The sequence below is a fragment of the Ovis canadensis genome, chromosome 15 (genome assembly GCF_042477335.2).
Source record: "Ovis canadensis isolate MfBH-ARS-UI-01 breed Bighorn chromosome 15, ARS-UI_OviCan_v2, whole genome shotgun sequence".
NCBI classification, from domain to species: Eukaryota; Metazoa; Chordata; class Mammalia; order Artiodactyla; family Bovidae; genus Ovis; species Ovis canadensis.
In genome coordinates, this window is record NC_091259.1 from 55,603,957 (window position 1) to 55,618,274 (window position 14,318).

At 38.5% G+C, this 14,318-nt stretch overlaps 1 protein-coding gene across 1 annotated transcript; it reads right to left on the reverse strand.

The window, feature by feature from the left end:
- Positions 1–6,176: 6,176 nt before the first annotated feature.
- On the reverse strand, positions 6,177–7,142 carry LOC138421250 (olfactory receptor 52P1). Its single transcript, XM_069555253.1, has one exon. The coding sequence runs from the start codon at positions 7,140–7,142 to the stop codon at positions 6,177–6,179; it is 966 nt and encodes a 321-aa protein (XP_069411354.1).
- Positions 7,143–14,318: the final 7,176 nt, after the last annotated feature.

Consider the following 14,318-nt stretch of genomic DNA (forward strand, 5'->3'; position numbering starts at 1 on the left):
GTCATTTTATATTTTTGTGTTGAAATACTACTGTAATCTTTATGAAATGCTGCAGTTTATCACTCCTAATATTTATTATGTTAAAATCTACTTTGTCTGTTATAGGCAGAACACAAGTTCTTTTTGTATTTATATACACATGATGTCTCTTAAAATCATATATTTTTATTGAAGTATTTTCTAAACTTTTATTTCATATTCTATCAGTTTGATTGTTTAGGCAACTTACATTATATAGTTTCTGACCTTTTTTCAGGTTTACTATGTTTCTATCATCTTAGTTTAGTTTCCTCTGTTCCCTTTTTCCTTTGTTCCTCTTGCCATTTTAGACCAGTAAAATAGGTGTTATTATTGTTATTGTATTTTTCTCCAATGGTAGTTTTTGTTATCAATTCCTTTACTTTTCTGTAGAGGTTAACAGGTATCACATCGTACTTTACCTCCCAGTGTCTAATGTGCTCAAAGTAGCAAATTTATCACTGTAATAATATAAGAACCTTACTAGACTTTGACTCCATTAACTCCATTCCTGCTCTTGCTATTTATTGCTATATATTTTACCTCTATGTATGTTTAGACCTTACATATTATTTTTCCCATTTAAAAGAGCAAATATTTGTCATTAATATCCTCAGCTTTTTCTTTCTAGTGGTTTAATTTCTGTAGTTCTTTCTTCCATTAGTAATCATTACTCTATATTCTGAATAACATAATTTATGCAAATAAGTATTTTTTTGATGGATATTTTCATTCAATTAGAATTCTAAGATGGAAATTGTTTTTTAGCACTTCAAAAATATAATTTCAGGTCTTCTGGCTTTGATGGTGTCTTTTGCAAAGTTGACTGCATGTATAAAGACTACTGTATTAAAGGCAGTGTGCAGAGATTATTATTCTGCAAGGTCACTTCTTTGTGCATATTCTAAATAAAATATCCCTTGTTTCATAAGAACGTGCCCATGTGTGTGTATGTGTGTATGTAAGAGATGTTTGTCATAAAATTATTCCTGGTGAGAGAAAGATTAGAAAATGTTAGATATCAATAATCAGATAATAATTTTTTAAAATAGTGTCAGTTGCATGTTATGAAAGTCTATAAAGTAATTAGAAGCAAAAGTGAAATATAAATTACATAAACACATTTAAAATGATTGAGTTGAAAGTAAGCAATATAATAGTTAACACAATATCATGAATACTAGTTTCTAAAATAAGCATTCAGTAAATGACTTTATATTCATGTATCTGAGGACATACGTCAAACACAGTATGAGTGAAGTCGCTCAGTCGTGTCCAACTCTTTGGGACCCCGTGGACTGTAACCTACCAGGCTCCTCCGTCCATGGGATTTTCCAGGCAAGAATACTGGAGTGGGTTGCCATTTCCTTCTCCAGGGGATCTTCCCGACCCAGGGAGTGAACCCGGGTATCCTGCCTTGCAGGCAAACACTTTAACCTTTGAGCCACCAGGGAAGCCGGAGGATGCCAATGATTGATGGGCCTAAGGATTAGGAGTGAAATTGGAGCATAAAAGTACAAACAAAAAGCAAAACAAGAACTAGACTCAGAAAAGATGCAGTTTGTGTACCATTAAAAAAAAGATATTAGGAAGCTTACTTCACCTTGAACTTGCAACTGAGCTTCAATAAATTTATTAATGAGTTAATCAGTTTTGGAGTCACTAGCATACATTAATGCTTATGGCCATTTAAATTGGAAGACCTAGGGAAAGAGTGAAAAAGAAACCTAAGCCCAAGGATGTCCTGGTATAAAGAAATCCAGAAAAAAATAAAGGGCCAGAGGATGATCAGAAGTGTTTCATGAGAGTGAAAAGTAAGTTTGAATGTGTGGTATGCTCCAGAAGTCAAGCAAAGAAAATGTTTCTAGACAAAGGGACAAATCAGTTATATTTAGGATTGTTGAGAAGTAGAATATAATTGACATAGAGGTGAAAGTGCTAAATTTAATGACATGAGAGTAATATGTGAAATTGACAAATGCTATTTCAGTGAAATGTTCAGATGTAAGGTATTCTGGAGAAAGCCAGAGGTGGCTAAAAATTATTTTGTGATAAATAGGTAGAGAGAACAAACACTGGCAATCTTTCATTAAATTTTGCTTTCGAGATAAACTATTAAAATATGGTGAGTTTGTGAGGAAAGATTGCTTTGTTTGTGCCTTTAAGAAATGAAAAACACAAAATGATATATCAAAACATAGAAATTAGTGTAACAACATTGGGGAAAGTATTGTGAAATCTTGAAACTGGGCAGGAGGAATTAATGTTGAAATCTTTGCTATGATACCTGTGACAAGTCTATTAAAGTAAAATTACTCATTGTGTCTCACCTTCATATTAATTTTAAAAGACCCAGAATATTATACAGAAAACGTTTACATCAATCTATTAATCTCATTTTCAGCTCAATGGGAAAAGCGACCACTGCTCTCCATAACCTTCTACTCATAGAAATACATTTGTTATAATATTTTATAAATTTCATTATTGTACTTCTCCCTCCAAAATGTGCATTCTTTGAAAGCCCTCTTAAAGAAAGGAGACAACTCATTAGGTGGGAATAAGCAAATACAAGACTCATGCAAGGAGAGACCTGGTCAGATATCAAGTCACTATGTTTCTCATAAGACAAACAGAGGCTTACAATTCATTATATTATTGACCTCATGGTAAACTCTCTATTTCATCTTTAAGATATCATTGAGAAAACAGAGAACTTTGGTGAAAAATAAGAATCTACAGTACATTTTGTTCAGAGTTAAATCACAGTTATTAAATTGAAATTTCTTTCACAAGTGAAAACAGCAATTTCAGTCATCTGGCCCCAGATCATTGGTTTTGTAGATATATGTTTCAAGGTGACTGTTCAGTTTCCCATTCATATTTTTCTTTCCTGGAACTTGATGTTATTGAGACTTGAATTACAGGGAGAACTCATGTGGAGGGTAAGATCGCATGAAATTTACTCGGTATTCTGCAAAAAATATCATGGAGATGGACATTCAAATTTAGAGTTTCTTAATAACCAAAGAGTTTGTTTAAAAAAATTAACAAACAGAAATTTCAATTAAATAGAGTTGGGAGTTCAGAAAGGGAAGCTTTCACAGATTAGAGCCCAACAGGAAGAAAGACCTTGATTCTTTCAGGCAAGGATTCAGCCAGTAAAAAACGCATGAAGCCTTGGTTCACTATGGCCCTCCCAACTTTCTTTCTCCTGCTGCAAAAAAGTTCTTTCCTTGATATGCCAGATACTCATATGTTTCAGTAGGGTTTCAGAGCCCAGACTGTAATTCCCTGGTGATTGCAAATAGACCTATCTGTACTGGAAAAATATCTGTCAGTCTGTTTGCTTCAGGTCAATAGTATTGACATTTCAAAAAATCTCTAGTCTTATTTTACTCAGTTTTGAAATATTTTTTATTATTTTTCCTGTGGACCTCATTGAGGTTTTCTTTTCGATCTAATATTTTTTTCAGAACATGAAGGAAAACGTAGACTTAGAAGAAAAGAAAGGATAGTGTACTATCAAGGAAGTCAATAGCAGACAGATGGTGGAGAAGTACATTGGTCAATAATACAACTTGTTGAAAAGTAGTCCAATTAGACAAGATACTGCTGACTTTGATGACCCACACTTCACTGGAAACTTCAACCTGCATTTGAAGCCAGATTATAATGGAGGGAAGAGATAGGAAGCAAGAAAGCAGAAATGATTAGCTCCAAATATATGCATCAAAAGTTTGCATAAAAATGAAAAGTCACAAGGTCTCTGCTATTAGATACAAAAGTCAGTAAGTTCAAACACATTGTGAACACAAGAAATAGAGAAAGTGAGTGATGGTCTGAGCTCCCAAGAGCATGTTTTGAGAGCTTTCCTTGATCAGAAAAATAAATTAGTAATAAATACAATAATATGAGAAAATAATGACGGTAGATGTCAAAAGATTGGAATTTGAGATAGTTTGCTTCTATAGTGATAGTGAGGTAGTGTTAGTCTTTCAGTTGTGTCCAATTCTTTGCACCCCCTGGACAGTAGCATCCCAGGCTCCTCTCTCCATGGAATTCTTCAGGCAAGAATACTGGAGTGCGTTGCCATGCGCTCCTCCAGGGGATCTTCCCTACTCAGAGATCGAACCTGGGTCTCCTGCCTGGCAGGCAGATTCTTTACCATGTGAGCCACCAGGGAAGTCCAGTTTACTTTTAATACTTTTATTTTTCTTTATGGAATAGAAATTAATGGCATATGGAAGCCATGAGGGGCAGGAGGTACATAACAGATTTAGTAGGATAAAAAATTTATTGCTATAAACCATGTAATAGGTAAAGCATAGTTATGTAATGAGATACAAGTTAAAATCTGAAATTATGAGCAAATGGTGCTTGAAATCGGCCCATTCTTATACTTTCTTCAGAAGTGCTCCATACTGGGAGTATAGCAACATGTGACACAGAGCACAGAATTGTTCCAGAGTTGGTGTTGTAGGGCTTGTGTGTCAGTATGATGGTCATTTTGAGGGATAAAATAGAAATTTAGTTTAGGAAACATGGTGTTAAGAATTGTATACAATTCTTTAATATCTGTTAAGAACATTTCCATTTGAGGACTATAATTAAAAAAAAAATTAAAGTCAGTGCTACTCCACGCAATGGCAATCTTCCTATAGAACAGTGTAATGATTACCTTTCTTTTGAAAAATAGTGTTTGACATATTTTATTGACTTCTAATATTTGCAAACTGTTTATTCCCATCTATGTGAAGCATCAGAATTATTCACATTCATGAGAATGGAAGCTTTAGAAGCTCATCTTAGTATTTTGCCCTTGAGACTGGTGTGGAAAAATCTGTTAATTACAATAGGGAATTTCATGTCTCTTCCACCTAACAGTGTGAGATGGTGAACTGAGAGGATGACAAGCAGACAATGAGAACCATCTATAAGTTCACAATTGAAAATTAATCTGTCAGTTAAATGTGTCAGGCTGATTGTCTGAAGCTATTCTTTTTGGAAAGCAGAAGACTTAGGCTGTACAGTAACAATTTCCAAGCCCAGTTTCAAAGATGTGATTAAGACCTTTCCACTACATTGTGTTAGCTAAGACTGAAAAATTAAGATCAGCTTGGGGCCTTTTTCCTTCTACATAAATGTATGAATGAATGGCTAAGACTTCCTATCCCTACTAGTTTGAGCAAGTGACTAACCTGACTCCTAGGTTCAGAGTTACAAGTCAACGATCTCTGGAAGGACCTCTTGATTACATGAATGCATAATAATATTTAGAAACCTTTGTCCCAGAATGATTTCCAGGTCACTTGGACTTAGGTTGGATCCCTAGAGACTGGAGTCAGAAATGTATCTGTGAGATGAATATTCCAAGTTTAGAAACAGCTCTTCCTTACCTATGCTGTGCCCTCATCCATGAAGGTCTTAATGTTTTAGGAGTCTAGGTTTCAAGCCCTTGATCTGCCACTTGCTAAAACTGAGAGTATTGGTTAGTCTTCCTGCCTTCAAGCTCTAATGGAGAAATATACCATTAATGCAAAAGTGCATAAGTCCCTTGCAGTTCTGATTTCTTTAACTGTGTATGGTCCTATTATCTGATCTTTCTGATGGTAATGAAAGTGAAAGTGAAGTCTCCCAGTCGTGTCTGACTCTGTGACCCCATGGACTGTAGCCTACCAGGCTCCTCCGTCCATGGGGTTTCCAGGTAAGATACTGGAATGGGTTGCCATTTCCTTCTCCAGAAGATCTTCCCAACCCAGAGATGGAACCTGGGTGTCCCACATTGTAGGCAGACGCTTTACCGTCTGAGCCACCAGAGAAGTCTGGTAATATACCTGCCTAAATTATGAGGCTAGAAATCCATGCCCGCAGAACTGGGAGAGGGCCGGGTAGTGAGGAAAGTTCTGATGACTATGCCAAACCTCCTCTAACCAAGTTTGGAAGAATCTCCCCAAGGTATACTTCCTTGGATAAAAATTAAGAATGATGAACCAACTTGAACTTCATTGTGATTTTTTATGCTTTAGAATGGTCTAGAAAATACTGTAACCCAACATAACCTTGTTTAAACCTCTATCCAAGTATCAAACACTAAGGACAGTTTAATCTTGAAAAGCTTATTACCATATGGACTAAGTCCCTTCTATACTCCTAGGTCACTCTGACGCCTTGAGCCCAGTTCCCTGCCCCTTTTGAAACACCCTGACAACTCTTTCCCGAATTTCTTTGGTCTTAACTCCATATACCATAGGGTTAAGAGCAGGCGGAAAGAGCAGATACACGTTGGCCAAAAGAATGTGGATGTGGAGTGGAACATGGTGACCAAAGCGATGGGTGAAAAAAGAGAAGAGGGCAGGTGTATAAGAGATTAGGATGACACAGACATGAGAACCACAGGTCCCGAGGGCCTTGGACCGAGCTTCATGAGATGAGAGGTGAAGGACAGCTCGTGCAATGAGGAAATAGGAAAGACCAATGCAAAACAAGTCCACCCCAATGACCAAAAGTGCTGCCGTCAGCCCATAAACATGATTAGGCCTGGTGTCTCCACAGGCCAGCTTCACTACAGCCATGTGCTCACAGTAGGTGTGCGGGATCACATGGCTTTTGCAGAAGCTCAAGCGTTGAATGAGGAAGGGGCATGGGAGCATGAGAATGGAACCTCGTACCATAGCTACCACCCCAATGCGGGCAATGATGGTGTCAGTGAGGACAGTGGTATAGCGGAGTGGGTGGCAAATGGCCACATAACGATCAAAGGCCATGGCCAGCAACACAGTGGATTCCATCATGCAGAAAGCATGAATGAAGAACATCTGTGCCAGGCATGCAGAGGCAGACAGGTGTCCAGCTCCACACCAGAGGATGGCCAGCAGCTTGGGAACTGTGGAGAACGAGGCAGCCAAGTCAATGGCTGAAAGCATACACAGGAACAAGTACATAGGCTTGTGCAGGGCTGGTTCAGTGGCAATGACCACCAGGATGGTTATGTTCCCCACAACTGTGACTGTGCCCAGGAGGCACACAGGGAGTGAAAGCCACAGGTGGAACTGTTCCAGACCTGGGATGCCCATGAGTATGAAAACAGAAGAGTCCAGGGAAGTATGATTAGGAGACTCCATGGTCTGGCCAAGAGTACTAGGCAACTTCTTGGGTCAGAAACCCTCATACAGTATGACATCACCTAAGGAAACAACACAGAACAGGGATATGAATCAGCTAGAGCCACATTTCTCTTTCTTACTCCACATTTGTATTTAACAGAATACAAGCGAGGTGAACTCTCCTATTGCTTAGTAGACCAGACACTGCATGTACATAGTCACAGGATAAGAAAAATCAGGGAAGAAACTTTTTCATTTTGGACGTCACAGAATATCCTTCCTTACAACGTGGATGAATTTAAGAGATAATGTACCAGATAGCCCAAATGTGTAGAACAAGATCAACTATTGCTGTTTGTTCTCATAAACATAGGGATCAAGAGGAGAGAAGGTTGGTGACAAGCACTATTCTATCAACAGGTCAAGACCAATAAACTACATGACCTCCACAGAAGGTGGATAAATATGGCTTATTCCATTAAGTATTTATGTAGAGTATTGTTGGACACACTGTCCCATGAACTTATATCTGAGGAGGCAGAGACAGCTAAGATCTAATGTTCTGATCTATTTAACTTAGGATCTTTTCATTCCTAAATGAAAAGTCATTGAGGTAAAAGTTTTTACTGTTCCAAAAATGTGAACATTATTTATGTGCTTTGAGCTCTCTAGATCACCACCAAATATTCAAGTGGGAGTATATTCTAGACTCTTTTTTTTTTTTTGCCTTCTCCCACTCTAGTACTCTTGCCTGGAAAATCCCATGGACAGAGGAGCCTGGTAGGCTGCAGTCCATGGGGTCGCCAAGAGTCGGACATGACTGAGTGACTTCACTTTCACTTTCCACTTTCATGCACTGGAGAAGGAAATGGCAGCCCACTCCAGTGTTCTTGCTTGGAGAATCCCAGGGACGGGGGAGCCTGGTGGGCTGCGGTCTATGGGGTCGCATAGACTCGGACATGAATGAAGTGACTTAGCAGTATTTTCTAAGAGAGGCAGGAATATTTTAGAGATACAGAATCTTAGAATTTTTAAAGCTGGAAGGTGTGGTCACACACACACACACAAAGCTTGGGATCCATATAACTGGGAACAAATCTCTACTGACAGTATTGCCTTGGACAAGCTAATTTTCCTCTAAGACCAGATTTCTATTTCTGGTCTGGAATATGGTAATAATACTTTGTAAAGATGTTGAAATGCAAACACCACCTTGTACAGTGTGTGGCTCATAGAAGGTGTTCAGTAAACAATGTCATTTGCTGTTACCATTGCTTTCATATTACTAGGTCAGTGACTTCATATCCTACCTTAACACAACTTCCTTAACCTGCTATTTATTAGAATCTAATCTCATCTTGAGTATTTATACAATAAGAATTAGAAGGTAAACCTACTGACAAAATACATATTCTTTCTGTTTTCGATATGATCTCTACAGTTAAATGATGATCATTCAGAGACTGGAAAACAGCTTCCCAGTCTGATCTCAGCTACACTATATGTCCTCAGCTCTTACTTTTATGACACAGATTTGCTCACTGAGCTAATGTGAAGTGCTCAACATGGATAGCGGAGCAGGAGTCAGATTGTGAAAGCAGAAAACCTCTGCTCACAGCACTACCCCAACCACTTAGTTTATGCCAGACATCCCTATGGCTTTCAGTCTCTCACGAATTCACTCACCCTTAGCCTGACGTTTAATTTGAGGATGGTTCTCTGAGTTTCCTTCCTACTTCTTAAGTCACTGACTCTATGTCTTAAGACTTTTTTTCTTGTAGAAGTTGGACTTATCACGTGTTGCTCATATCACATGACTAGATTGGCTCATAATTGGATTGATGCAAGTGAACACGACCTGTAGTTCCTGTAGTTTTCATCTAAGGAATCCCAGACTTCATGCATACCACCACCTTCATAAGGCCGTGTCCTCTTAACATGTCACTACCATCTCATCCAGCTCACAGGAATAAACCCTTATCTCACACCATCTCTTACATAAAATATTTTATGGTATTGAAAAATATTTGGGATCATTCCTACTCACACCGCAGTTTGAACCTGGCCTTCTGACTAAATTTCTAATCCAGTTCTTATTGTCATGTTAAAGCCAATGCCCTCAGTAAGATCAAAGTTCCAACATCACCATTTGGAGAAACATAGGTTGGAGAAAACTTTCCATGCCTGAAACTGCAGCACAAATCAAAGCCTTCATTCTGTCTGTGTAAGAGCACAGCTAAACTGGAGTACCTCTGGCAATTGTAAGACCATTGAAACATGAAAAAAGTCAGTGGAATCAATAAGGTTCTGCTGATCCCTCTGCCCTGTTGTTGATCTCTGCAAAGTGTCACTACACACACATTCCTTTCAAGTGCTTAGTGAGTAATTAGTTCTTAGCAAATGTCTTGAATTTACTTCATAATGCCTCCCATATCTCTGGTTTGATTAATAAATCACTTGCTACTTGCTTTGTTGAAGGCTCTCCACTCAGCTTCCCTTTCCAACTAGAGGGCTTAATGACAAATTAAAACTCCCATTTTAGGAAATCTGCTGAACAAACTCCAAATTAGATTACATAGAATTGTTATTTAGCAAAATCCCCTTTCCATACCTCTAAATCTCACTTTCTCTTCTTTGAAGTAAATTTTCCATCACCATCTACACAGAAAGATTTTTCTTGAGGACTAAGAAACATCTTTCCTAGAATCTTTCCCTAGCCCAAACTCACATAACCGCAGGACAGCAGAGAAGAGAAGGCACAACATTGTAGAAATATTCTCCGAAGATGGAAAGAACGTTACTAGTCTCCCTCCCTCAACTTTCTGTATGCTGAGCCCAGAGGTTGTTATGCTGATGAAATCTGTCTCACAGTTCCGCTTGGGAGTTAGGTGGATTGCATTGTGTTTAAGGCCAGAGCCATCTAGGGAGCATCTGTGTTTCCCAGGAAACAGAACATCCAAGCCTTTCTTTTCCAGATAATCAGATCAGATTATAGAGGTGAAGCTAGAGGCTTTTGTTAAAGAATCAGGGAAGGAAAAAAAAAAAAAAGAGTCAGGGAAGGAGTATTTATAGTCTGTATCCTTGAAATTCTTTCTCTATTTTTGTTTTGTTTTCTTTCTAATTCTCCACCTCTCAGAGATGGGACTATTTATCTAAGGGCACCTAACATTTTTAACTTGCAGATACAAGTGCTATGGTTATTTGACCTGGATCCCTGTTTCCAAAGCAGCTCCATTTTCCAAGGATCCCGGGATGGATATGCTTTCTCTTTCATGTCCCTGTTTATCCCAGAGTCATTCTGCCTTGTTTACTTTTTCCTGGGACTACACTGTTATACAGGATTTATTGCACATGTCCCCAGACCGCTCACTGTTACATAGTTGCACAATAATTGGCTTTGTTAGACACTTTGCCTTTTTTTTTTTTTTTAAACTTGTGCATGATGTAGCAAGCTGGTAATGGAATTCAATAGGAAATTATACTGGTATCTAGGAGATGTGAATACTAAAGGCAGTTTTTCACCATATGAAGTAATTATATTAAAAAGTCATATACATTAACTATTACTAAACTTCTATCTCCTGTTGTTCTTTGTTGAGAATTTATCAACTGTGCTAATCTCAATGAGGGTTTCCTAGGTGGCTCAGTGGTAAAGAATCCATCTGCCAATGAAGGAAATGCTGGTTCAGTCCCTGAGTCAGGAATATCCACTGGTGGAGGAAATGGCAACCTACTCTAGTATTTTCGCCTGGAAAATCCAATGGACTGAAGAGCCTGGCAGGCTGAAGTCCATGGGATCACAAAAGAGTTCAACATGATTTAGTGACTAAGCAACAAATCTCAGTAAACTGTACTGTTAGAGAGCTCATTTGCATTAAAACCATAATCCTGTCTTCTCTTGGTAACAATACTCTCATATGTAAAGAGTCTACTTATTTGATATAACTTTACCACTCATAGAGTTTACTTACCATGCATCCCAAGACTCTTGAAAAAATGTCTTAAACTTCTATTCCCAGTAAACCAGCCCCAGCCATCATCTAGGGCCTTATATTATGTGGGGATATTCTAAGAATTCTCTGTAGAATTGTGGTCTCTATCCATAATTTACTGCAAGATTTGGTCTCCTTATCACCATTCTAAATGCTTCTCCTCTAGTCCCACCATATTTAAACAGATCAATTTTCATTTGTAGACACTTCACACAATTAGACTAGATCTACGTTCAATCAGCTGCATGCATTCTCTTGATCCTAGTTTGGGAGAGTCTCTCCAAAGTCAACAGTTTTCAAACTTAATGTTCTTCAAAATTACCTGTAGCTCCTGTTAAGACACAGGTTGCCGGTCCATACCTTCAGAATTTCCGATTCACTAAATTTGGAGCAGGGTCCTGATGCGTGCCTTTCTTATGACTTCCCAATTAATGCAAATGGCACTGGTAAAGGAATTACACTTTAAGAAACACTGTTTTAAGAAAATGAACATTAAAAAAAATCTTTTGGTTGGATTTTCCTTATCAAATTGCTCTATGGTCTGCACTTCTGGTGAGTGCTATTGGACAATGTAGCTGTCATAAACACCTTTAACATGTTACCTTAAAAACCTAGAGCAGAACAGGATTGTAGCAACTTTCCTTTCCTGAAACCTGTCTTGAATGTTCTTATCTGTCTACAGCTAAAAGTGCTTTAGAGAAACGTTCAATCCATTTCACTCCTTTTAGTTAAATGAAAAATAGAAATAAAACAAGGGAGAAATAAAGGTTTGCAATGCCTTTGTTCCCCCCTAACCAAGTCTAGTTCTCAGCAAGATACAGGAAAAGTCCTGGGTGGTGCATTCTATGGAGCTTACAGCAGTGCTATGATGTGTCAACTTGGATAGTCTAAACTATGGTTTGATAGGGGAAAATTGTCCCTTCTATTCCTCTTGAGTTCTTATGGCCAGATGAATAATAAAATTGGCACATAAAGATTAGCAGGAGAAAAGGAAACAAATTTAATCCATGCACATTGAGGTTTTGTAGAAGTAGAACTTAACAAATGGCAAAGCAGGCAGTTTTTATACATTTAGAGAAGGAAACTATAAATTTGTGAAGAATTGATAAGACAAAGAAACTTAAAATAATGAATGAGGAATCTAAACAGAGTGTGGGCTTGAAGTAGTATATTAGAAAAGGAACAGCATTTCTTTATACAGGCTTCTTGGCCCCAACATCCTGTCTCTGGTGAGGAGGTTGTCATTTTGACATGAGAAACTTATTGTTTGCTCTCATGGACGGAGAGAGGAGGGTTAAAGTATATCTCTTTCCTTTTTTTTTTTTTTTTTGAGATCCATCTTTATTATTTTTAATTTATTTATTTTAATTGGAGGCTAATTACTTTACAATATTGTGGTGGTTTTTGCCATAGATAGACATGGATCAGCTGTGGATGTACATATGTCCTCCTATCCTGAACCCCTCTCCCAACTCTCTTCCCACCGCATCGCTTTGGGTTGTCCCAGAGCACCAGCTTTGAGTGCCCTGCTTCATGCATCAAACTTGCACTGGTCATCTATTTTACATATGGTAATATACATGTTTCAATGCTATTCTCTCATATCATCCCACCCTTGCCTTCTCCCACATAGTCCAGAAGTCTGTTCTTACATTGTGTCTCTTGCTGTCTTGCATATAGGTTCATTGTTACCATCTTTCTAAATTCCATATATATTCGTTAATACACTGTACTGGTGTTTCTCTTTCTGACTTAGTTCACTCTATATAATAGGCTCCAGTTTCATCCACCTCATTAGAATTGACTCAAATGTGTTCTTTTTTATAGTTGAGTAATATTCCATTGTGTATACGTTACCACAACTTTATCCATTCATCTGCCGATGGACATAGAGGTTACTTCCTTGTTCAGCTATTGTAAACAGTGCTTCAGTGAACTTTGGGTTACATGTGTTTCTTTCAATTCTGGTTTCCTCAGTGTGTGTGCCCAGCAAGAGGATTGCTGGGTCGTATGGCAGCTCTATTTCCACTTTTAAGGAATCTCCACAAAGAATTGATGCTTTTGAACTGTGGTGTTGAAGACTCTTGAGAGTCCCTTAGACTGCAAGGAGATCCCACCAGTCCATTCTAAAGGACATCAGCTCTGGGATTTCTTTGGAGGGAATGATGCTGAAGCTGAAGCTCCAGTACTTTGGCTACCTCATGTGAAGAGTTGACTCATTGGAAGACTCTGATGCTGGGAGGGATTGGGGGCAGGAGGAGAAGGGGACGACAGAGGATGAAATAGCTGGATGGCATCACTGACTCGATGGACACGAGTCTGAGTGAACTCCGGGAGTTGGTGATGGACAGGGAGGCCTGGCGTGCTGCAATTCATAGGGTCACAAAGAGTCGGACACGACTGAGTGACTGAACTGAACACTGTACTCATTTGCATAGTGGCTGTACTTGTTGCATTCCCACCAACTGTGTAAGAGAGCTCCCTTTTCTCTACATCCTCTCCAGCATTTATTATTTGTAGACTTTTTGATGGCTGTCATTCTGACTGGCATGAGATGGTACCTTATTGTGGTTTTGATTTGCATTTCTCTGATGATAATTTTAAGTATCTTTTCATGTGTTTGTTAACCATCTGTATGTTTTCTTTGGATAAATGTCTGTTTAGTTCTTTGGCCCATTTTTTAAATTTCATTGTTTATTTTTTTGGAATTGAGCTGCATAAGCTGCTTGTATATTTTGGAGATTAATTCTTTGTTATTTGTTTCATTTGCTATTATTTTCTCCCATTCTGAAGGCTGCCTTGTTTATAGTTTCCTTCATTGTACAAAAGTTTTTAAGTTTAATTAGGTCCCATTTGTTTATTTTTGCTTTTATTTCCATTACTCTGAGAGGTGGGTCATGAAAGTTGAGAGAGTCAATTCCAAGGCAGGTTGATAAGAAGTCCAGGGTACCTGAGGAGGAGAAAGGGGTCTAGGGCTCTAAAGGAGACAGGAGTCTGGAATTCTCAAGGAGAAGGAAAGGACAAACTTTTTTTCTACATCCTTAGTCTTAGAGATTCCCTGGTGGCTCAGAGGTTAAAGCATCTGCCTGCAATGTGAGAGATCTGGGTTCAATCCCTGGGTCGGGAAGATCCCCTGGAGAAGGAAATGGCAACCTACTCCAGTATTCTTGCCTGGAGAATCCCATGGACATAGGTGCCTGGT

Bases quoted from the DNA above. Each gene is read 5' to 3' on its own strand.
- LOC138421250 (XM_069555253.1), bottom strand. From the start codon at position 7,142: ATGGAGTCTCCTAATCATACTTCCCTGGACTCTTCTGTTTTCATACTC.